At 39.9% G+C, this 25,327-nt stretch overlaps 1 protein-coding gene across 8 annotated transcripts in view; it reads right to left on the reverse strand.

Moving 5' to 3' along the window:
* Nucleotides 1-25,327, reverse strand: part of LOC127072729 (uncharacterized) — a 99,735-nt gene that overhangs the window by 13,437 nt on the left and 60,971 nt on the right. For 3 of the 8 annotated variants that reach the window (XM_051013374.1, XM_051013373.1, XM_051013371.1), the window contains 8 exons: nucleotides 10,751-11,079; nucleotides 9,716-9,896; nucleotides 7,222-7,351; nucleotides 6,049-7,081; nucleotides 4,659-5,908; nucleotides 4,190-4,462; nucleotides 1,901-2,253; nucleotides 1,501-1,811 (listed from right to left, as the gene is read on the reverse strand). In XM_051013374.1, the coding sequence (XP_050869331.1) occupies nucleotides 1,501-1,811; nucleotides 1,901-2,253; nucleotides 4,190-4,462; nucleotides 4,659-5,908; nucleotides 6,049-7,081; nucleotides 7,222-7,351; nucleotides 9,716-9,896; nucleotides 10,751-11,079 (3,860 nt within the window). The remainder of the gene's footprint in view (nucleotides 1-1,500; nucleotides 1,812-1,900; nucleotides 2,254-4,189; nucleotides 4,463-4,658; nucleotides 5,909-6,048; nucleotides 7,082-7,221; nucleotides 7,352-9,715; nucleotides 9,897-10,750; nucleotides 11,080-25,327) is intronic. The other 5 variants (XM_051013379.1, XM_051013375.1, XM_051013372.1 and 2 more) reach the window with 3 other exon arrangements.

Genomic DNA, 25,327 nt, shown 5'->3' on the forward strand with positions numbered 1-25,327 from the left:
TGAGACAACAAAAATACCGACAATAGACTAGTTACACTGTATTCTAAAATTTGTATAAATGGCATGCACTGCTGCTACGTTATATACATACATACTCCACGCACGTAACACATATAGTAGCCTCTTAAACAGTATTCTGACTTGATATTGAAAAATTCATGAGGGATATCATGAGGAATTTTTAGTCAATCATGTGATGAACTTTACATAACGTTATAAAGAGTACCGGTTAAAAGGCGTCCAAAGAAAAAGATCATAAAAGTTTGATACTTGAAAAAAAGGAGAGAATCTTTAACAGGCAAGCATTCCATATCTACCTAGAGCGTCGGATAGCTAGCTTCAAAGTAGTGGCTGTCGATTGCCACGAAAGGTCACACAGGAGAAAAGTCAGAGAAGTTTCTCACAAGTTTTACTTATCAATAGTTACGGGGTTTCAAAAATTCAATCCGCTAGAAAAACCCGATGCAGGTTGCTCGGTCGTATGACGGCGATCGCCATTTTCTGCTCATAATATATCTTTTCGTCACGTATCTAAGATTTTCTAAAGATACGACTTGTTTATACTTGCGACGTTATAAGTGTCAATCAATCGTTTCAATCCGCTTAACGTCTTAAATCGTGCTTTCGAAAAGACAGAGGAAGTCGGAAAAAAGAGAAAGTAAGACAAAAGAATCTTTTTAAAAGAGTGCCACGAGCACGTGTAGTCAATTGGGTCCAAATGACGGATGATGCGTCTATTTCTTTTCTAACCATTTGCGCTGGAACAATCGATGCAGAAGGACAAACAACGTGCAACCACGTCGTTCGGTGGTCATACGTTATCGATAAGTTTTCGAACACAGCTCGGAAGAGCGTTGAACGGTCGAGTGTGATAATTTCATAAAAATAATTTCGAGTATCGGTTCGCTGCGAATTATATTGGAAGCGTTTGCCGCGCGCGCCATTAAGAAACTGCCAGCGCAAGTGGTTAAGTCGAAAGATGGGAAAAAGAGATCGAGAACGGAGTTAAGAATTTAAGAGCAGAGACGGTCGACCGTCGTTTCCAAAGCTATCCTCTCGCAACAACTCGCTCTGATCGCTCGACGATCCTCGCGTGTCGAAAGATCCGTTCGACTTGTTCGACGAAGAGAGTCCTCGAAGAAATCGAATCGGTCCGTCGCGCGCAGTGAGACCGCTGAACGTCCGATTTTCTTTCAAGCCTTTTTGGAGGATGCAACGATAAGATGGCAAAGACCTTTTCAAATCGATGCAAGGATCGAAGTAATTGGCGGGAAAGGAAAAAGGGAAAGAGAAATCGGACGTTAGAGGAGAACACCGCGCGTCGGCCTGGACGAGAAGAACGTGTCGAAATCCAGAGACGGTCGCGGTCGATAGCATCGTGTTCTTCCTCTCGGTACGAGTAGCGGCTGAAACACGAGGTTCTATCCTCTCGTTCCGCTTAACGGTGCGAATCCCCGCGCTCTTTCCCGCGCTCTTCCCCGCGCTCTTCCCCGCGCTTACCTTTCTTGATGAGCAAGCTAGTGACCCTCCGTAGCGCCTCGCGAGTGCTGGACGCGGAGCTGTGCTTACTTTGGCCGAAGTATTTGTTGGGTGTGATGTTCGTCGGCAGGGTTAACGGTTTCCTCTGATCGGCACCGCTCGGTAAGCGCGCGTCGTAAACGTTGTTTAGCCGTTCAAGATGCTCGATGGAAGCTGGTCGCGGCTGATTCACTTTTCTCGTCGGATACCATCCCCGATTCGGCCCACCCGCCAGTCGGAGCAATTCCGTTCCGATTATCGCCTGTTCCAGACCAGGATTGTTCCTTCGGTACCTGCATCGTTTTACGTCATATCGATTTGTTTCTTTCCCCTTTTTCTTATATTTCTCTCTTTTATTATCTCACGGAAATCGTGATCTTACCCAGTGGTCGCCGTCGTCGGGGCATACCAACCGGGTTGCCGGCGTGTTTGCGCCTGGTTCCCGGCATGTTGCGGCGTTCGTGGAATATCGCTGCCTCTGGCGAAGACTGGGGTTTCTGGTAGCGAGCAGGAGGTTTGCATACCAGTTCCGCTGGATGCGACGGCGTTTGTCGTGGCCCCGCCGTTAGCTCCGCCGTTGGCACCATCGTTGCCACCGCCGTTGATACCGCCGTTGGAGCCTGCAACGTTCGAGGAGCAACCATCCGCCGAGGGCGAGTGCTTCTTTGCGAAGGGACGACGTCTCGACGACGGTCCTGGCAAATCCGTCGGTAAGGTCCTTCTCTCCACCGGCACCTGAGACAAACCAGACGCACGTCGCTTTTCTAATCGTTCTTTATCGTTCAAGTTTGAGCACAACTCCAAACTTTCATTTCGTTCGTTCTCCGTTCGATTGCGGCGCTCGGTTTCGAGGGGCGATCGTTGAAAAAAAATTGCCAATATTTTCGACGACAATAGGAGAGAGCCGCCAAGTGGCCGCGCCGCGTGGAGCACTACGTTGATCGATGCTTTTGCCTTTGCTTTTGTTTTTTACCGAGCGTTTTACTCCCACCGGCCCCACCGACGACGCTCTCTTTGCCAGATTGTTGAACCGAAAAAAAAAGAATGCTATCTTGACGACGAGCGTTTGTCGTTATACTTTTCCGACTATTCGATATAGAACGAATTTTGGAATGGATGGAAAATGGATTTCGTGCGACGTGTTTTGCCGAGCAAAACGACTTTGCTGAGTTATACGCGGAGGCAGCTCTAAACAACAAATTTCTAAACTTTATTTCGTTTCCGCGCTGATCGAATCGAAGAAGCCTAGTAAACTGATCGATTCCTTCCTTGCTTAATATCGGCCATGCTGAGCCACGCGGACGCACGATTTTTTATTCTCGCCCAGATCCCACATTCGCCGGCAAACATTTTTCTCTTCGCGTCACGCCGCGTAATTGGCTGACGGTAATCTTTTCCCTTTCCCTTCATTTTCCCTCCATTTTCCCTTCGTTTTCCTTTCAATAATAGAGAATGTCATAAATACGTATCGTCGTCTTCGTATTCTATCGCGTTAGAAAAAGTTCGCGAGATATCTTATTGATTCGACTTTTGTTCAAATATTCATCGACTTTTAGTTTCAAAGTTCGCTCGTCGATCGCGGATGTTTCTTAATTACACAGACATTACTTCGTCGGGCTCGATATTCTCTTCTTTTCCATGTTTAATTAGTAGTACCCGTGCATTTAGAAGCACGAAGAAGCGAGGCGAAATAGGGTCAACGTCGAGCTAGCAAATTAAGAGCGAATCTAACAAGACGAAATTAACGTGAATTCTGAGCACCTCCGATCCTTTCCCCCTTTTTCTTTGTTTCCTTCGAATTGAACGATCAAAGACTACCGGTCGACGAGTCATGTCGTAGTTCCTGGAGAAAAAGCTATCTCTTTTAATTATTGTCATCGTTTTTTTTCTATCTCGCAGTACTTATCCTTTGAGTTAACTGCTTATATGGTGCACGATACGTCTACCTCTTCCGTTTCCGACTATCGTAGGAAAGATCGGTCCAAGTATCGTCGAAGATTGACTTTTGCTTGACTTCCGTCCTTTGTCGTTCCTCCGACTCGTTCGACTTCCCGATGGACTTCCATCCTCTTTCGATCGATCCTTTGAAAGCGAACGTTTCGTGCAAAGATAACCAAATAGAAACACTTACGATCATTTTTACAATGGATGTCGGAGCGAGTGAAGTTTTTGTCATTCCGTTCTTATAAATCAGTCCATCTGTGCGTACAGATCGAGTAAACGTAACGAAACATACAATTAATATTATCTATCTCTTTTCCGGATATGGACACAGTTATGAGATTAGATACGGAGATTTTCTCTTTTCTCAATTTGCGATTAGCTTTCGGAATTACGTGTTCTTCTCGGTAATAGTCGTATTGCGATGATTCACCGTGGAATTATTTAGAAAGAGATACGACGAAAGGCGCTATTACGTTAACTGCATAAGTTGGCCGGCATCCAGCCGACTTTTCGGTCAAAGTCACTAGTTTGGCCCGACTTTCCCTCATTTGCCTTGACATTGAATTTCTTTTTCTCTTCGCATCGTTGCCTTTCGCTGCGCGTCTACCGTCTCCTCCTTTTTCCCGTTCCTTCGTCGTCTGATCGATCTTGATCTTTAAAGAAATTACTAGGTGCCCCCGATGCCGTTGAAAAGAGAGAAAAGAGAAAATAGAAAAGGGAAGTGTACCTCTCTTCTTGAATTGCCGGCGGCTGGCGTACGTCTACCGCGAGAGAATCCGGCGTCCATCGATCTCGTATTGAGCGACGTTTGATGATCTTTGGCATCGACGACTTGGCCGCGATGCGGTGGCACTCTTGGCCTATACTCCATCGTTCTGTTACCGTGGCTTTTCGACCTGGTGCTAATCACGGCGTTTTGTCCAACGTCCGAGTTTTCCTCGTCGGCTTCCTCCACCGGTGACGGCGGCAACGGTGGAAACTCGAGCACTTCGACGCTGACCTGTCGAACGCGAGCATGCTGTTAGTCGTTCCGATATTCGCACGAGCGAAAAGGTGGCGCGCGATTATACTCGATGACTACTTCCTTTCTACGTCGGATTCTTTTCAGATGAATTATGCGTAAATCGAACGAATTATTCGTTTCATTTCCAACTTGGAAAGGAAGCATTCATCGCTTCGAAAATTCGATATCCTACCTGAAAGTCAGGATTTTTTGAGTCCTCGAGTATAGCGTCGATTACGTGCTCGATTTGCTTCTGATTATTTTTGTGACTTTCAATGCCATTTTGTCTCAGCCGCCTGCCGGACGCGTAAATGTCCGTTCCATTTGCTTTTCGTCGATCAAAATCACTCTCCGAACTCGTCTTGGAAGTTTCCGAATCGGAGCTCTGTTGTTTTCTGCTTTTCGGCTCGTACGGACTGCCTAGCGCCTTCCGATTCGCTTGCTCGATGGAATCGTTTTCGTAACTGTTCCTCCTGGAAGAAGCTCTAATGTCCCCATTTTTCCATCGCCTGCCCTCGGAATAGGACTCGCTGTTCTTAACGTTTTCGATCTCCTTTATGGCGTCGCTGACCTTCTCCAATTGTCTGCGATTCTCGTTAAGAGCCTTTTTCACGATTTGATCTTCGATCAAAAGATTAACGGGTATTTTCGAGGACAGCCGTTCGTTGCTCGAATGAATCGTGAGTTTCTTCGATCGTTCCTCAAGGAGAAAATCGATTGGTTTACCGATGTCCAGAGCTTTCGACGCCGAGACGGAAAGTGGGATACCACCATTGCATTCTCTCTCTCTATCAACGCCCAAATCCGTTGGATCTTTGCTCGTCGAAAAATTCAACGGTAGCTTTTCGCGAGAAATTTCGCCCGTCGGACGTTCTTTCGCTTTGCCGAAAAACTTTTCCGACGTTTCTTCCTCTTCGATCATTATGTCAAGGTGAGCCGCTCGGTCGTTGCTCTCGTCCTCGTCTTCCTCCTCCTCGTCGTTGCTGTTGTTACCGTCGTTGTTGATGGTCGGAAGGGAAACGACCCTGACGAGATCCGGAGGTGGCACAGTTTCTGCAAATTCGCTCGGTAACTCGACGAGATCGTCCGATTTGTCGTCCGACGATCGTCTCTTTCTAGCCTCCAGCTTGTTCTCTTTCAGGAGACTTTTTATATTGTCGAACGTGCTCGAATATCGTTTCACGTCCGACAGCCGATTCTCGTCAGCGTTCTCGAAGGACAGGCTCTTCGTTTTCGTCGCTGTCTTCGGCAGGACCTTTCGTTCCTTTTTGCGACCTCGTCGTATCACGTAAGTACCGTTTTTGGTCAGATCCTGCGGACGAATCTGATCGAGATCGTTCGTCGAGGAGTCCGAGTATGGCGAGACCAGGTCGTCGTCCGTCGTCGAAAGCCGTGGATCTTGCCAGTCGTCAAAGTCACGGAGCTTCGACGCCGATCCGACGCCTGAAAGAAAAATCACGGCCGTTGAAACGGTTTCTGAACCCAGACTTAACACGACGAATTAGATGCAATTTTAAGTCTGTCGGACGAGCGAGTAATATGCTTATACTCTAGAGTAGAGAATTGTAAATAGAGAGACTTACTAGAAACGTCGCTGCTCTTTCGACGTCTCCTACCGACGACCTTGGTGCTACCGGGCGCATAAAGAGGGTCGTCTTCAAGCGAGACTTCCCAAGCAATCGAGTGTCTCTTGCTGATGGGTGGTGGCGGAGGTAAGAGCTCCTCCAAGGAGTCGTCCGAAAAGCGCTCCTCCTCGGACTGAGTTCGAAAATCGGTCGAATTTCTCGTGGAAAAGTCCGAATTCCTCGTCGAGAACATGTCGGAGTAACGTTCTTCCGAGCATCTGTCGGACGTGCGTCCTGAGAATCTTTCGCTCGAATCTGCTCGTGGCAATGAAAACGACACGAAGTCGAGGTTCCTAATGGAAAAAGGATCGGAGCTGGGTATGGACACGTGGTCGTTCGAGCTGGCACTGGCTACGGCTATCGAGAAGTCCGAATGAAATCTTTCGTTCGAGGTCGAATTGGCCCTGGAAAAGTCCGAGGAGTCGCAGTTCGCCCTCATGGAGAACCTCTCGACGCTGACCGAGCTCGAACGAGGTATCGAGGATCTTTCGGACTCGGAGTTTCTCGAGAATCTACCCTCGCTCGAGTCAGAGTCGTTTCTTCGCCGTCTCGGTTCGAGCTCTTGTCCTCCTCCACCGTCGCCGCTGCCATCGCCACCGTGGTTACCATCACCGCTGCCACCTCCTTCTCCTCCTCTATGATTACGATTGTGACCGTGATTATGATTCATTAGTAATCTGTCCTCGACGCTGCTCGATTTCATGATCTCGTTCTGTCTCTGTTTTCGCAAATGGGACGTACGATCCTTGTCGGCGTTTTTACGACGACGATCCCTCTCGAGATGTTCCTCCGAGGAACGACGTCTTACTTCGCGATGCTTCTCGACGGTGCATGGATTCGTCCGCGGTGGGATCCAATTGAAAGAGACTTTACCGTCGTATGGTAGGCTCGCGAACTTGCTCGGTGGACTCGAGCTAGGTTCACGCTTCGTTCGGCCCATCTCAGCGTTACCATTCTCCCATCCGTACGGTCTTCGATGCCGAGTTTTGGGCTGTACCAATAAGCACACGACATTACGATTTGTATCAAACGTTAATCGTAAGCGATTTCAAGAAACATCCCGTTTTTCCTTTTTTTTTTCCCCCCCGACGAGCTTCTATATCGCTCGAGATCAAAGAAAAAGATACTCACGAGAGTCGTTTGTGTGGTAACCGCGTTTCCGTGCCGCATGCTATCCTCCATCGCTATCATCCACTGCTGTCGGCCACTTCGTCGTTCCGACGATTGGCTCGTTCTCTTTGACGAGTTTCCAGGGGAGACTCTGGTAACAGACAGAAACGCAATGCGTGCTTCGACTAAAATACGAGAAATATCTCCTTCCGTCGTATCCGTTCTCTACCAGAACCTATAGAGAACATTTCATTTTAGGCGAGAACTTTCACGGAAGGCTTATAGCTTTGTCCTCATTGAACCAACAACGAGATTGCTGCACGTTCCAAAACATTTCTAATAAACACTAATTTATAGAAACTTTTTGTCCACGTCGAAGCAACATAATTTAGAAATATTTGGAGTTTGTTTCGATTTCAAAGCTATACTTGTTCTTAGCAACAACTTGTCCGTATGTAAATCAGTTTGTTACAAGCTGCTAACGATGACTGACAAAGATTTGCTCCTTGCAACTGCAGAATTTATCGTTATTAGCGATGAAGAAAAGAGGAAACAGAAAGTGTGGGTTAGATCAAGTCTAAACGTCAGAAATTCTGAACCGTGCAATGTTGCAATACATTGAAATACGGTGACTTATTAATAGAAGAACGACACCTTCTTTCCATACATTTTCTTTTGCTTTTTTTGCGTTTATAATTTTTATCCGAAGGTCCTTACAAACATTCGTGTCTTCTGTACTCTTTAGTTGACTTAATAATTAAATCATGGTTCTGTGTCAATACTTCACGGACATGTGTATACATAGACCGCGTTGACGTTGACATCGACGATGCGTCGTGAAACGGGCGACAAAGCGTACAAATCCCGAAGGAACATTTGTTTTTGTGGCCACGTCTTGCCGCGTGTCTTTTATTTTTATTTGATATTTACCGCGCTTTGAACAAAGATTATCCAACGAATAAATATTTATTGCAGATAACAAAAATAAATCCGGAGAAACGTTTGGCAACGAACGGTGACTTTTTAAGATACGTGGAATATCAACAGAAAGTTTCTGGTTGTTGCTTCACTGAGGACAAGACTTTATTACTCATTTTCTCTCTATCTGACGTTGATCGTTCTAAATATGAAACTTTGTTACGCGAGATATCGAATTTTTACACATTTATGAGCAAAGTATGTATATAACAAAGTAAGTTGACGAACTGCTCTATATATGAGTTTGGTTGTAACAAAAAAATAAAAAAAAGAAATAAAGAAAGAAGCATCGTGCAGAGCGCGATTTAGTAGAAAGAAAGTACCAAAAAATTCTTTTTTAGGTTGAAAGGAATAGAGTAGACGATGAAAAAGCTCCTAAAAGGTAGGTGGCTAGGTGGCCAAGTTTCTTGACGAAGAGTGAGTAACAGGCACGAAACGCGGTGATCAGGATCGACGGGTCGAAGGAAGAGCATCTTGCTATTGGAGTCAGTATTAACGTCGATACTGACTTCGGCGCCGGCGTCGATGAATTTCTTTTTTTCATCGAGTCAAGCTTTTCCACGAGGAAAAGAAGAATTGTGCATAGTCAAAGTATACTCGAACGTGTTTTCCAATATTTTCCTTCCTCTCTCGCTCTTCGTTTTCGCCTCGATCGTTACGACACTCCGGATACAAGCGTTGGAACGTTTACTGTCGAGGAAATTCGAGAAAATCTCGGCCAACGTGTCGAGCGCACCAAGAAGATAGACAGGCGGAGAGAGAAAATGAGAGAGAAAGGGAGAGAGAGAGAGAGAGAGAGAGAGAGAAAATCGCTCGCGAACGAAAAACTTCGTCGTCGTGCTCCTTTTTCTTTTTACTTCCCGCTTCAAACGGAAGCAACTTGGAAAGTATTGTTTCGTTCGAGTAAAATTTCAGAATCGCATTCAAAGGTAAGAGAAAGCGTCGATTAATTTTTTTGGATAAACGTAAAATTGCTAACAATTGAAAATAAAGATAGTGTTAGAAATGACCTTTGTTAACACCATCACGAGGATGTATCAAGAGGACTGATAATCTCCATTTATGTCACGTGGAAGAGAAGAATAATTACGCTGATTTCTTAAATTGCCATCCAAGGTCTTACCTCGAAAGTCGGTGAATACAATCAAAGTTCTCGAGAAAGTAAATTTAAGGAAAGTTAAATTTTCCTAACCAAACTTACTTCAGGTATATTCTGGTTTGACTTTAGTGGTCAAAGTTCGAAAAGAAGGATACTTTCGATCCGATACGAGCATGAATAAGCAACTAGAAAAGAAGTACTAAAATAAACTCCTGAGAAAAGTACCATTCTTCTTCTTGTCATAAAAATAAGAACTCGATGCTTTCAACAGTTAAATTAAATAGCTGCTTACATCGATAGCCAAAACATTTTTTCACAATGATTCTTCGTAAGTTGTAAAGGGCAGAAAAGAAAGATAAATTCAACGCGAATCAAAATTGTTTTCAATTAATTATCGTATTGGCGGAGAACTGTAGGTGATTGCGTAGCCGAACTTACATCGGTAAAAGAGTCGAAATGATGCGTTCTGCCTCTTCAGGGGGCGGAGGGAATTCCTGGGATGGTAATCCCGCCGAGTCTTGTGGCTCCGGGCAATCCGGAACAGGACGTAATGCTACCAATGCCATTTTCGCTTTCCGTCCATTCATACTCATGTAACCGTCGTCCTCCGATTGATGTCCTATCGAGAAAGAAACAAGAAAACATATTCAATTTTCTCGATTCTGTATAGTTTCAACATCTTATTTTTTAAACGGATTATAACATAAAAAACTTCAAAAATGATATCGCGAGTTTTCGGTAACCTTGTAATTTAAAAAGAATTTATATAATTATTTTTTGCTCGATAAAAATACCATACGAATTTTTCCGGTCCTTTTCGTTACACGTCGACATCTCTCGATCGGTTTGATATCACAATTCACGAAGAGATTCAAGCTAAACTGTAAATAGCCCTCCTAGAAGTTAATAGATCCTTGTTAACGGTTCCATGCGATTAATAATACCTCGTTATTATTGTATTGGCTTATGACGTACGTATAAAGCTTATTCTGTAGAAATTGATTAAACAAGCGCAAGAAGATAAGCATTATGTAGTTTCCTGGCTCTTCCCATGTATGCATGTTAACGAGCAAGGCGGCTGTGAATAAATTTAATGACCTATTGTTTCGAAAAATAAGAAAAAGAAAAACTATTCTATTCGACGGATTTGAGAATTATCGGATTATGTATATACGAAAGATCACTCGAGTTATTTAAAATTTTTAAATGACGATTATGTACCATTACACAATCCGTATTCTTATTTCAACGTTTTCGGGATAATTAAAAAAAAAAAAAAGAAAATGAAGAGAAAGAAAAATAGAGTAATTATCAAAAAAGTAAAATAAAATCAATGCTTAAATGAGAATATGACATTGTTCTGTTTGCAATCCGTACAAGTCAGACGAGTCAATGTGGCAGACAAAAAGGCAGAGAGTAGAAAAGAAGGGTTGAGGAACGAAAAGAGAAGGAAGGAATCATGTTCCATAGTACCTAAAGACGGACTCTCGTCGTCGGGCGTGAGGCCAATACTGGGTTCCGTACTGCTGCCACAACCTCCGAGGAAACCGCCGACGATATCCTCACCTCTTCCGTCGCTGACGACTTCGTCTCCAGCAGCACCACCTCCACTGCTGCCACCTCCGCTACCGCCGCCACCGCCGCCGCCGCCGCCGCCGCCGCCGCCGCCACCGCCACCGCCGCCACCGCCACCGCCACCGCCACTGCCGCCGCCACTACCGACTTCGCTTTCTGCCTCGTGCTCGTCGTACTCTGAGAGCACTTTGTCCAGTAGCTCGATCGATCGTTGTACATCGTCACCTCTGGAACAAACGTAACGTTCGATTCTATAGAGATTATGCGACTTCTAACGCTCGATCGTCGCCAATCCGAACGTTTCGCCATCTGCCATTTTGTTTCCGAAAATATACAGCTACATTTTCTTAATTTCTTCAACGTGATTCCTAACAAAAGATTGTACATACCCATCAGGAGACACAGTGTCTCTTTGCGTTTCATTTTATTCTTTATTTATTTGACATTGAATCCTCGTAAGAACGTCTTTATGATGTTAGCTACACGTACGTTAGCAGATTAATTATTTTGTTCCCCTCGACGTCCGCTAATGTGACTGTCTTCCTGGTAAAGGCGGACTTATTTTCTTCCCTCACCATATGCACGTTGTAACTCTATTCTTTAGCTTCCTTCGATGTAAAGAGTTCATTATACAGAGTCGGCGTCACTGTCTATCCATTATTAGTTCGTCTCTCTGATAAAAAATTCCGTACTTTTCGAAATTCATTCGTTATTGTTTATTTGAATTGTTGATTTTTTCAGTAAGTTTATCAAATTGGTTCGAAATGTCGACGATGACGAGAATTGAATTGCGAAGAGAGATTTTGCGGTCGTAACGTAGGGTAGCCTTTCCAGGAGCGAAAGAGAGAGGAGCATCGTTTAGCAAACCTCGTTACGAGGCAGCCCCAGTTTTATCTGGAACTTTTACCCGACCTGCTGCGTTAATCGACGTTATTTAATTCCGCTTGATCGAATCGAAATGAGGCAAAAATCACGTAAGTTTGCGTAAATACTTTTTTTTTTCTTTCAGAAGAAAAAAGCATATTTTTTTTCGAATTTCTGATCGGGGTACGATTGTTTGCAAGTTCCGAGTAGCGCATAAATTTCAATGGTTTGAGCCACAACTGTCGTGCTTCACGTGGATCGTACAAAAGGGTGAGAAGGAAAGAAAGAGCGTAACAGAAGAAAAGAAGAAAAAAAGGATAAAACAGTCAATTGCAGGAGGTACGTACATACGTACGTACATACAGCCCAGGCTTTCGTAGGAAGTTTGCCTAGGGCAAAATATGTTCGCGAAGGCTAAAAAAACAAAGGAAAGGAGGCACACGGTTAGAATGGAAGGCGAGGGGACGCACGACGAGCCGTTGTCCTAGTGTGCGCGAACCTAGAATGCGCCAAGTTCACCCTCCGCTCGACTGCAGTCAACGAAATCTCCCGCCGAAAGGCGACTCTCGTGAGCTCTTACGTCGTTCGTTCTCGCGTGCGCTCGGCTTTTTAAATAGCTCGGAATAGCTTGCTGTGTCAGGCTCGTTATGCTCGATTTATAATTCAAGATTATAATTGGTCCGAAGCGAGGTGGGTTAAAAAGGACGTCTCACCCGACGCAACTCAACCGCAACGACCTCTTCTTCTACCCCTGCTTGTGTTTCATGGAAAACCGAGAAGAAGCATTCTTTTTCGGACTTCCGTCGCCATTTTCGTCCTTTCCCTCAATGAACGTTTATTTTTAAACCATTGTCTATTTTCTATTTCGTTGTTCTACTACTAGAACGTAGTGAGATATTTTATTATAGATAAGATAATAGCGTTTGAAGATAAAGTACGATGACTCACGTCTGCATAGATCGTATCAATCGCATCGATCTCTAGTCCTCTCGAGCAATCGAGAGACAGAGTTGGTCGTTGAACACGACGTGGTCCATATGTGTCAAATCTGTGCGATAGATATAACACCGATATGCGTGCCATGGAGAAACTCGATATCTACCTCTCAAACAGGGTCACGGAATAATCGATACGGTCGCTACTGTAAGTTGCTAAACGTCAGAGAAGGGAGGAGTAAAGAGGAGATGGTTTCGAGCACGCATACGTATCTCAACGCTATCCTCTGTGCATCCTAAATAAAATTCGTCGATTTAGACAGCTGATAAGCACTTTGTTTCGATTCATTTCGATCGATTTTTTGCCTGCCACTTTAACGTTTATTCTTTCCTTCGCATTTGCTTTAGCCTTCGAACGAACGATTCTTATGAATCATACATGGCAGAGTTGCTCGGTCGTTTGAAACGCTCGCGGCATTGATTCCGTTTTCATTCACACCGACCGCGAATGTATTTTGTAATACTCGACGTTCAAGTTTCCACGTAAGAGCCGAGTTACGACGGAATTTCTGAATATTTATAAGCGATTGCGGCCATTATCTGGCACCGAGAGGTAAATTATGTTAACGTTAGCTTAAAAGCCCGATAAACAATTTCTTCTCTCTTCTCTTAATGGACTCAAAGAAATCGCGCGAAAAATAATTAGGCAAGTAGCGCAATTACGAATATTACTAACACGTTCCGATCTTGAAAATAAGTTTATTGGCAAGGTATGCTTTGAAAAATGCTTGTGCGAGGTTGTTAATAACTCGTCGAATGAAAAATATTAATATTATTACATTACGAATATTACTAACATGTTCCGATTTTGAAAATAAATTTATTGACAAAGTGTGCTTTGAAAAATGTTTATGCGAGGTTGTTAATGCTCGTCGAACGAAAAATATTTCAATAAGATCATGAGTTCTCATAGAATTTATTGATAAACATAAGACGTTGCAAACGAAGGTGGAATAAAAGGACGGATGTGGTAATCGATGCATCGAGGTAGTTGCGAAGACACTATGCATCGCATGCCATATGCTACGATGGACCGAGTTATTTCAACGGTTTTCGCGTTCTCTCGTTAGCCGACCTTTCGACCTTCTCTAACGATGAATCTAACTTAACAATCGAACCTTCGATTGTTCACACGAGCTCTTGGCGCGATGTTCGACATCGATTCAACGATTGCTCGTTATTCACCAGAAAGTTTCGGATCAAATAAATGAATTTTTCTTCTCGATAATCGTTTAAAAGTCCTGTTGTTTCTTCCCGGACAAAAGAAGTTGATCTATTTTTTATATAAAATCTGCGAAGAGACAGGTATTTTTCGTCTATTATTCAGACGGAACGTCTTGTATAAAAGGTTTTGTTATCAAATGCGTTAAACTTTTATCGAATTTTTACGACGAAATATGAATTTTCCGATCTCTAGTGACTTTTTGAAAACGTTCCGATACGAAAACTCGAGTAATTGCGTTGAAAGCGTGTACGTTCGTAAAATATATTTTTTTTGACCCAGGATACAGATCGGACTATAGACGTGGTAGGTTTTGAAGCGAGCGTACACATATCGAGTGCTAAAGGAGAAGAGTGCTCGAAAGAAATGTTTTTTCCGACGAGTCGAGTGCTCATCTAACTTTTCCAATCGAGACTACCAGAGAAAATATGGGATTCGATCGGTGAAATACATTTTCAGAAGAGTTAATTAGCTTAAACGCAACTTTTCAAATTACTCTTGACACATCACTTTCGACACATTTCTCGTAAGATACGTCTCGATGAGAAACTGGACAAAAGTTTTGAAAAAAGATACAGATGACTTTTCATAGATCGTGCAACGCTAACTTTTCCGTGGTTAATCAAATTTTTGAACGCTCATTTGCGACGGGGCGACGTCGGGAATAAAATCGCGACTACTGCGTTAGTATTACGCATCAAAGAAGATTTATATCGATATGTAGTTGTAGCCGGTTAATTTTCTGATTCGTCCGAGAGAAAGTATTCGCGTTTCGCTTCATAGAGACTTTTGTTTGGAGAATGAAAGGATAAGTCCGACGAGCTTATCGTTTTCAAGCCGATTTCAACGAGCACGTTCTCGCGTCGATGATATCTTTCCTTTGTGTCGAACCTTTTACACCTCGTGTGATCGATTAGCCACGATGAATGACGTTTTGATAATGATATTGAAATTAATCAAATCTTTCGATGTTGTCTGTAAAAAGCAAAGAATAAACAAGATAGAATGGTGCGAGTGCAAAAACAATAGAATACGAGGTCGTAACTGCAGGGAAATTGAATCGAGCATCTATCGAAAATTCGCGAAACTACCTTTAGTTTAATTAAGGCTTTGGGCAGTTTCGATCATCGAGAGTCATCAAGAGTTAACGCAGCGCTGATTTTCGCGCAGACCAAGGGCGAGGCTATGGGTTCGCTTATTTACCTTCTCGGACCTTTCGCGAGCCCTTTCCTCTTTGTTTAAGCGCATACGCACTTCGAGTAGGTATTCCATTGGCGAGTGAGTTGGCATGAGTCTGGTAAGCCGAAGCAGCTCACCCTTCTACCCGGCGTTCGGGCAAACCTCGCACCTTTCTGCTTTGCAAATGTTCCACGCTGCACACTTTACCCTAAGTACTTTTGTAAATGTAATTTTCGATTACGTCCTTGTTTCGATAGATTTTCCAAGCGCAGAGAAAAAGACCTTCGAATGTCGATAAACGTATGAATGGCGAAGGAAAAATAGAGAACAGAGACGGAGTCCGTAAAGCCGATAATTTATGAAAACTTCTTCATTCTCATCCTTCTTTATTGTTACCTATCCGATAAATCGTAGTGCGAATAAACCTAGCTCACAGGAACAACAATATTTATTTTGTGAATTCGTTTGTTTTCGTACGTTTAGTATTGGTAAGATGAAAGGAGGTTTATCGAATGTTTACTGAATCAATCGTAAATGATATATGACATGTATGTACGTACGCATAAATAATTTCTTATTTATCAGTTTTATGACGAAGCAGTTTGCAATGTAATATGTAATCTAAAATATATTTGATATATGATACCGAGCACCTCCATTTCATACGAATAGTCACTCCTGAAGAAATTGGTCCAAGGGTCTGTATACCTCGATGGTCAAAACAACCGCTTGGGAAGCGGAAAACCCAAGTTCGAGACCGGGTTTAGACTATCTGACGGTTCAACTTTTTTCATGTATCTTACAATTTGGTGTCAGAAGTAAGATTGAAGGTGGTTTGCATCGTTGCATATTCGGAAATTGCGTAGTAACACAAGAAAAATTAATCGAAGAAGAATTTATAAATATGAAACGATGTCGGAAGCGACGCGAACGTAGGGTAGCTTAGAGAACTGACAAGAGACGACTTTAACAGTTCAGCATCTTCAAAAAGTTTCAGATGTAAAGATGTAAAGACGTTTAAAGAACATTCGGGTCGAATGTGTGTGGGAGCGAGCACTTCCATTTTATACAAGTAGGCATTCGTGGAGAGGTTGACCGAAGGGCCTGAATAGCTTATTTCTTAGAGTAAGCGGAAGACCCAGTTTTTCGAATCCCTACGGCCCAAGTTTTTTCACGAATCCCACAGATATATCATCAATGTATTCACATTCGTTCCACAAAGTTTTCATCTTTCTCTTTCCCTTGAGATAAAAATCAAAAGCTTCCCTTCGAACAAACGAGGTCATCGACGACCTTGTAATCAACGCCAGGTATTCGTTAAAGCTAACAGAAAAGATAGATCGAGACGCGCGACGCCAGTCAACAAGCAAGAATCGTTAACGATCAAAATCGAGTTAGTTGATGAAAGCTTCATGTGACGCGTCAAACTGGTTCCTAGTCAAAGCCACCGGAACAGGTCTCCTGTCCTTTAAGAGACAACCTTCTCCATTACCCTTTCCGCTCTCTAATTAGCATTGTTTAAACGAAAGGAGAAGAGCAGCGGCCCGGCCTCGATCGAATCAAACATTCACCGCTTGAAATCCGGCAATTCTCTTCATGTATCACCGATGTTCTTCATCCTCCCCTTCTCTTTCCCGATCTTCTCTTGACGTTATTCTCGAGTTCATACTAGATTCTCGATTACGAGTTTACCCCATTCCCTGTTATCCTTCCAGACCTAACGAACTGTTCTTCTATTTATATGGTCTATGATCAAGCAACCTGGTAAACTTTCTAAGTATTCATACCTCCTTCTACACTGAATTTCCTTATAAATTGATAATAATGCTATTGGTTCGTTACTGAGGTCGTATGTAGAATTTGCAGAGTATCAAGAAAAGATCACTCTATCCCTCCCTTCTACCCTTTCCCTCTTCCTCTGATTATGGATTAGGGTAACGGCGATGAAAATTCATCATTTTGAAGCACGTGTAAATTTTTAATAGAAAAAGAAAAATCGAGCGGAAAGAGGTGACCACGAGTGGTGTCTGCATCGAAAGACCTGAAAACCCACTTTCCTTCCAAAAATACATTTTACTACGTGTCGCAATACGACGACGAACGTTTATTTGGTTCGTATGTATTCATTTTAACCTCGCAATTTTCACCGAAGAAAGACGATCGATTACACTTGATTACACACGCAGAGAAAGGAGTACCTAGTAACTCGGATATACCCTTTTTAATGATCTAAAACCATACGATTGAAGAAGGAAAAGAGACAAACAAAAAGAATGTAATCCAAGCGCATGGAGCGGGTATATCTAAGAGAATCTGATTTACTACGCTCAGGTTGGAAGTTCTTTCTTCTTCTTTTGAAAGCGAAAGAATCCTTTTAGCGCGAAAAGACAGTCTACGGCTCTATATGGCATAGTTTGTCATATCGCGGAATATCGCTGGCAAGAACGTAGACTAGGCTGTACTAGACTAAAGCCGCAAGACCACGAGTGGAATCCCTCCTAAGTGACTACACGTTGTAAGCGACAACTTTGCAAGAAGGATATTTACGCGCATTTGCACTTAACAACGCATCATGTCCTTCTTGGAAAAAGGAATTTCTCAAGACTGCACCTTGCTAACTCTTGTCGTCGCAGTTTCGGCCGACTCGTCGATCGACCTTAACTTTTAAGTTGCCTACCTCGGATCCTAAGGAAAGTTTATTATCTAGATGATAAAATGCGATATCGAAATAACATCTTTATAATGCCTTAAAGTTGTTTCGTGATAAGAACATTTTCGATAGCACCATTTTTACAGAATTTTTCTACATTTTTTTCTTTTATCGAGTATAAAAAATTATGAAGCAAATCCAAACGAAACGGATATAGAATTAGGTAATGTGACGTTTTATGAATCCTATCTTTTTTTTTTTTTTTGATTCTTTCTCTTTGTTTTTTCACTTTAGTTTTGTCCGAGTCTCTATAAGCTCGCATTAAGTGTCTACTGAAAGAAATCGATTAACGTAAAAGCAGAATCATGGTTCTTTCTGCTTCTTCTCTTTTCTTTTTCCTTCGTCCGTACAAAGCTCGCGAAAAACTCGTTATCTTTGTCGAGATTGAATAACTGTCACCGTCGAGGTCGAACGAGGGTCTTCGAAGGTTCGGAAAGATATGGGAAAGACATCGTCTATATGGAAGGGCTTACGTTTGACCTTGAACTCGCCAGACGTCCAACGCTACGAAGGAAATCCGGCGAAGCTTTCATCTTCGATCGTTCGAACAAACTATATTTCTCTTATATCTTCTATTTCCGACGAAATCTGTCGAGACGAAGACAATTCTACAGATTTTCCGATAGTTGTAACATTTTAAATACTTATTTATTTTTTTCTGCTGGACAAAGCACAAGTACAAAGAATCGTTGGTGCTAGTTAACAGCTAGCCGAAAGTGAGTTTTACGTTGCATTAAGGTCAGAACGTCTATTACTTATGCAAGAAAAAAGCAAAAAGAGCTTCATTAAGTCGAAGCTGAGACGACAACGACGACGACGACGGGAGATAAGAAGCACGAATAGTTTGCACTTTCAGAATTAATTTGTATAAGTAATCCTTGGACTCATCGAGTTCGTTCTTTCCCTCCCTTTTCTCTCTCTCTCTCGTATGCTTCATGAACGAGCACGCGCTGAGACTTAACAGAATTTACATTGGATCGTTGATAACAACGTCGTTGGTTTCATTAAATGCGGAACTCAGAGTTCCACAAACCTAGATCGTGATCGCGAAACTCGCGATGAGATTATTTAAATCCGTACTCTTTTGCACAAAAACGTGGTCCCGCTTTGAATCCCCTTGCCCTTATACTAACGGGTTGTTAACGCAGACAATGTTATTGTTATGAACTAATCGTATAGGGGACAAGAATTTTCTTTCTTCCTTAATTTTCAAATATGTAAATCGCGTGTCGCACGAAGCTGTTCAAACGCTATCGTTGCATCCTACGAAAGAGAGATACGATTTCATGTGCTTTGCGAAGTTCATCATAAACGTACTTACGTACATCATAGGGATACAGATGATCTAATATTCTTTATATTTTATTCTCGATATAGTCGCATATATCGTTATCTGTTTAATCACCGAAGAAGTTACCTAAAATTGAATAAAACAATATTTCGATTACTTGTAACAATAAAAACAAGTTTTCTGAAGTTTCATGGTTGATTCAAAGGGTCTGATAAACAGAGAATCTAAGATTGTATCTAAAATTTTCCGAGATATAATATTTCTAGTTTCTTTAAATGGAATTCAATTTTTTATTTCCTATACAAATAGTTATAAAGCAGATTAAGACAAATTCAAAAGATCCTAAATGTGATGTTATTGTGAACACGATAAATGAAAATATCAGTTTTCAAAGTTTATCGCTATAATAGATTTTCTTGTATCTAGTTTATAATTAATTGTACGTTATAATGTATTATATAAAGCGTTATGTATCCACATATTTTTACAACATACTATAATTTATAACGATGATATTAAAATATGGTTTTTTAGAAATATATTAAAATTGTAGTACACATTAAGTACAAATTGATCTTACTATTTAGATATAACAATTGACTACTTAAACAGAATAGTTTTAACAAGCAATATTATAAATACGTTTACAATATTCGTAAAATTAGAAAGGCGATATTTTTGTTCATTGTGATCGCATTTTAAGATATAGCATGTTTCTATTTTTATAAGATTCGTGAAAAAAATTGTTGTTGCATGCATCGATATTGGGCAGGAATATGGATTGAGGAATCGAACTTGGGTTTTCCGCTTTTCAGACAGTTGTTTTAACCATTAAGTTATCCAGTCTTTTGGTCAACTTTTTACGAATGTCTACTTTCATGAAATGGACCTAGCAATCGGATCGATACTGATACTATTGATGATATTCAATCAATTCAATACCAAAGTATTTAATGGAAAGTATCGATGCATATTGAAATTTAGGTACTTCGTATCTATTTTCAATACCGATACTTTTTGAATCGATATCAAATCGAAAAGTTCCTACACCGAATCAATACTCGTGTTAATGTATCGATACACCAAAAGGAAGAATGTGGGAATTAACGAACGAAATTGTAAAGGTCCTCGCGAGCGGTCATTTCATGTGGTAGATCAGTCCTCGCTACTGTTCCAAATAGTTGCTACTAACACTCTTGGCAACTTCAATTAACGTTTAATTCTACTCGCTGTGAGTGTGTTACTCTTAGTAACCTAGTCGCCGTGAGCAAATACTGTAGTCGTTGCATGTGACAAGGCAATCGTAACGGTGGTTTCTATATAGCACCTTTTCCAATTTGTGCTGAGATTACGTTATTATGTGTAATTTTTTATGTATCATGATTAATAAAGTGGAAGGAAAGAAACAACTTGGAGCGTTGTAGATTCCATCACTAGCTATGCGTGATAAGATAGTAACTATTTAATGCGGTAATTTAATCGCTGCTACTAGTACCGATGAGTACTAAAGTAAATTCGTCACGTGTAACAGTGCCTTAAGAGACGATACAAATACAGACGTGTTTAAATAACGTGTTAAAAGCTCGTGTTTAAAAGTTCATAGAAGTATCAAATAAGTGTCGATACTTTTATCAAGATTTCGAACGGATATCAACAACCTACGGAATATTTGTATTTGTATGATAAGTACCAAATGTGTATCGATACTTTCATAGAAAATTAAATTATTTAGATACTATTTGATACAGCATTATAATTTGCGGATTGATCACTAAATAAAGTACAAGCTATCGCAATGTTAGCAGTTTATTACACTGAAGCAGCTCTGAATAATATCGATGGATATAGTTTTTTAAAAACATTCGTAGCAATTTTTAAACTTGTATAATAGGCTACATTTTGTGCGAATTCTGCTATATAAATGGGTGAGATGACATAGAAATACATTACCGGCCCCAAATTTGGTAATGTTGAGTAGGTTTTGCGTAGAAATCTGCTTTGTGTGTGTGTAATGATATTGCTTCCAAATGGTTTTCTAAATATTTTACTATATTGATTGGTACTGTCTATATTCATTGGCTTTGATTGGCTAGATATTTATTATTAGAATGTTATTGTAGAATTTTACTATCAGAATATTTTTTAGTAAATACTATTACTTCGATTTTGATTGCATTTAAAGAAATCTTTCAAATTATAAAAATTTTCCATATATTCATGTGTAATTGCATTGCTTGATTACTACAATAACACTAAAAGAGTGTCTAAAACAGGCTGTATAATCTACAAATAAGGCGGATTAGCGAATATTGATATATCATTTAAATATGTACTTGTATTAGTTCCAATAGTTATCTCTGTGAGACATTTGTTCTTACTCTATTTTTGGTAGAAATGCTATCATTAATTGCAACGGACGAATATCTGTTATTTAAGTAAGAATTTATTATGATAGTAGGGTTAATAACATTATTGTAATTTTATTACAATTGAAATTGACACTTGTGTCATTGATAATTCTGATTATTTTTTGGTCTCTCTGTAAAACCAAATTGCTGATCAATTTTATCCATATAATAATAATAGTTTGCTCATTGTAGGAAGGAGATAAACCTATAACTGCAAGGTTCTGATTTATCTTTACTTGATTTTAATATGAATACGATACTGCCTGTTTTTCAGAAGATTAGAAAGTATAAATATTTCAAATATGCATTTTTTAAATACGTAAAATTTTTGGCAGAGATTTTTAAATATATTCTAATTTATATTTTGGATTTTGTTTATCCCCGGAGTTTTCTTTACAGTTAATTACAGTTAATATTTCTTTAGAAGAAGTAATGAATTTGTACCATTCATTGTTAATTTTTGTATCATTTGTATAATTTTGCACTTATGAGATTACCCTCTCTTTTTTTTTTTAAATTATTATCATGCACATATTGAGTGTATGATTTTCTGGAAATATTTGTTGTTTTTTACTATTTATAGTAATTTATCCTTGTTATTGATATAATGGCAATTCTATATTATATGCACTTAGATCACCAATAACATACTTTATCACCTATATTCTATGCTAAGTATTCTACTTATTGTTAAATTTTTAGATGAGAAATTTTCATTTGAGTTACGATATGTCGTTACTATATGAATTTTATTTGCTAATTTTATACACAAGTACTTTATATGTGATATATTATTTATTTATACTTTTTTGAGCGATATTATTTTTAATAAATATCGCTTAATCATCCACTATACTATCTTTGTGTTTTCTATTTTATATGTAATTTCTAATTTTCAATTTTAGCTTATCATTATATCTAGTTTGAATAACCTTAAATTTAAGAAACTCTATAACCTTACCTAATCTGTTTTCTTAATCTATTAACATTCCAGCTACATTTAACTAAATTATTATATTTAAATTTTAACAAAAGTTCAAATTGATCTCTTACTGTTCGATAATACACTAGCTGATTTTTAAATTCCCTGACAACCCCTAAAATATTTTATATATTTATATATTATTTCGTTCTGCTATTTCTTTATTTAGTAGTATTTCTTTATTTTACTTATACTGAGGAATTCAGTATGGTTTACGATGTTAAATGTAAGTTTGATGATCTGTGTTTTTGATGGCTTAGTGTTTTTCTTTTATGCCGTGTAGACGTTTCTTGATGTTATTAGTTCCAACCTGGTTACGTACTCTTTGCACAAAGTAGCATTGGCTGGATGAGCTTCTCTACAGTTGACACATTTTGTTGGTTCCGTTAATGATTTCTTAGATTCTTTAGTAACATATTTTTGCGCATCTTTCAAATAAGTTGAATCCGCATAGCAATATGCAATTATATACCCCCATGTGCCCATGTTTGGCACCTATGACATTGAGTTATTCTTTTTTGTTGATGTAACTTTTCAGATTATTTTCACGTATAGTAGAGATTGCTTAGTTTGCTGCAATAGGTTCATTTGTATATTTGCAGTCAAAGTAACCATAAATATTACTTGTTTGGTATTTTTCATTAGGTTAATATTATGCGTTAGAAGTATTAAATCTTTTCAACTCTTATTCGAGATCTTCAATGTGCGTCGCTTCATGTAGCCCCTTTACAAGATGTAACACTTCTGTTTGTATATATGTGAAAAGACATATTTCTTTGCTACTAGATTGATTTCAATGTCGTTCATATCATAATCGTTATGTCTTGAGGTAAATACTCTTATGAAATCATAGTAATATTTAATGTAGAATTTTTCTTCGAGTATATTATTTAACATCTTTAGAAATTTTGCGTTTTTCAATTTAGCTATGCGCTACTAATGGTTTTCTTGCTTTAACTGTATTTGAGCTTTCAACACCATTCTATTATCTAAATCATTATCCGATTGTTTAACACCTTGTTCGGCAGTACTTCATACCTATTTTGTTATTTTTTATGGAAATATTGTTTTTTACTTTACATTTTTTCTTCAGTGTTTTCAGATTTTTTATTGCGAGATGTTATTATATGTGTAAAGTAATTAAGATCCGTTGTTACATCTCCTAATGAGATTTGGTTATGAACTCGTAGATTAAATCGCGAAATGTTTGTTTGTTTTGCAAAACATGTAGAATCAATTAATATAATTAATATACAATTATATGTATTATAATATAATTAATATAACTACTAACGTTTAACGGTCGGGAAATGCTATTACTAGTGAGATGCTTGAGAATCTATCAGTCAAATTTAATCGTTAATTATACTGAAAACGTATGATACGCTTTACGTAATGACAAGAACCGGGGTGATTGCTTTAACCATTAAATTATCCAGAACCTTCTCAACGAATGCCTTAGAAATGGAAGTGCCCACTCCCATAGTATTGGATACTATTTTCCAACTTCTGTGTAGGATAACAAAATTTAGTTTCCTCCCCCATTTAAAAAATTATCAATGATTCCCATATTTCGGAAAATGTAATCTCTAACAAAATTTTCCATTCCCACTTTATCGAATCAAATACATTTAAAGTAACCGAGATACTCACACTTCTAGTTTTAGGTAAATTACTCGGTATATACCTATGTGTTAAATTCTCGACTGCGAAGGACGGCGTCGGTGTGGTAATCATACTCATGCACGGGCTTACACGAGTATACAAGCATTTACATGCGTTTAGATTTACATGTGTGCACATTTACACTATCTATATGTTCATTTACAGAAACTCATCGACCAATAACCTTGATTCTATCAATACATCGCATATCTTACGAAGTTAATCAATACATTACTCGTAAATCTTCGTCATCGATCGATGATAAATTTTGACGAAACGAAGGAAAAAAATGGCGTTACAAGCAACTGCGATGATTAAACGGGAATCTCGTAGCGGGACCACTCTCGATAAAGATAGAACCATTTTGTTAATCATATCATAGCTTCTTTGTATTCTGTCGCGATTTTACGGCGAATCCCATTAGGAGGATCGTTTTTGTGCACCATCGCGTTGATAGTTCTATGAAAACTTCTTAACAAAGTGCATTTTTTCCAATGATATAATTCGATCGTTTCGTGAAATTGGATCGTCGAAAAGGTTAGAAAAAAGAAAAAGGGATAAAAATGAAAAAGGAGGCGTTAACGTACGCGATATTCACTTTGACTAGGAGAATATCTAGGATAATAGCCAGGTAGGAAGTTCATTGGCCCGAATTACGACGTCGATCGGTTAAAAGCATGGCTGATGGATGATAGGTATGTTCTTTGCAAAGTGTATTATCATGGACAAGCCTGAAGGACGGAGGGCCATGGGCGCGTCGCTACCGAGAATAGCTTCTATTATCAGCGAAAGCGATATTTTTAGCTTTTAGGCTTGAACTTATTGTTAAACTCGGAAATTTCTTTCAGAGAATCGTTAACGTAGGACTCGTTATTACTCGTTCTTGTCACTTGAAACAGAAGACGGGTGGGAATTCGATACAGCTGCTCTCTCGACGTAGCAATCATGTTTATGAGAGACGACCGCAAAGCCTGATCCATCGAGTTGCGTCAGGATCCTTTTAACGAACGAATCACCATCGAATCATTAGTGAATCACGAGCAACGCATTAGCAAATGATTCTCTTTTATAGTTTCATCGACAGATCTCGATTTAATTATCGAATGATATTATAAAATACTTTTGATCACGCATTAATGTTATAAGTAACGCATATATT

The sequence above is a fragment of the Vespula vulgaris genome, chromosome 2, assembly GCF_905475345.1.
Source record: "Vespula vulgaris chromosome 2, iyVesVulg1.1, whole genome shotgun sequence".
Lineage (NCBI taxonomy): Eukaryota > Metazoa > Arthropoda > Insecta > Hymenoptera > Vespidae > Vespula > Vespula vulgaris.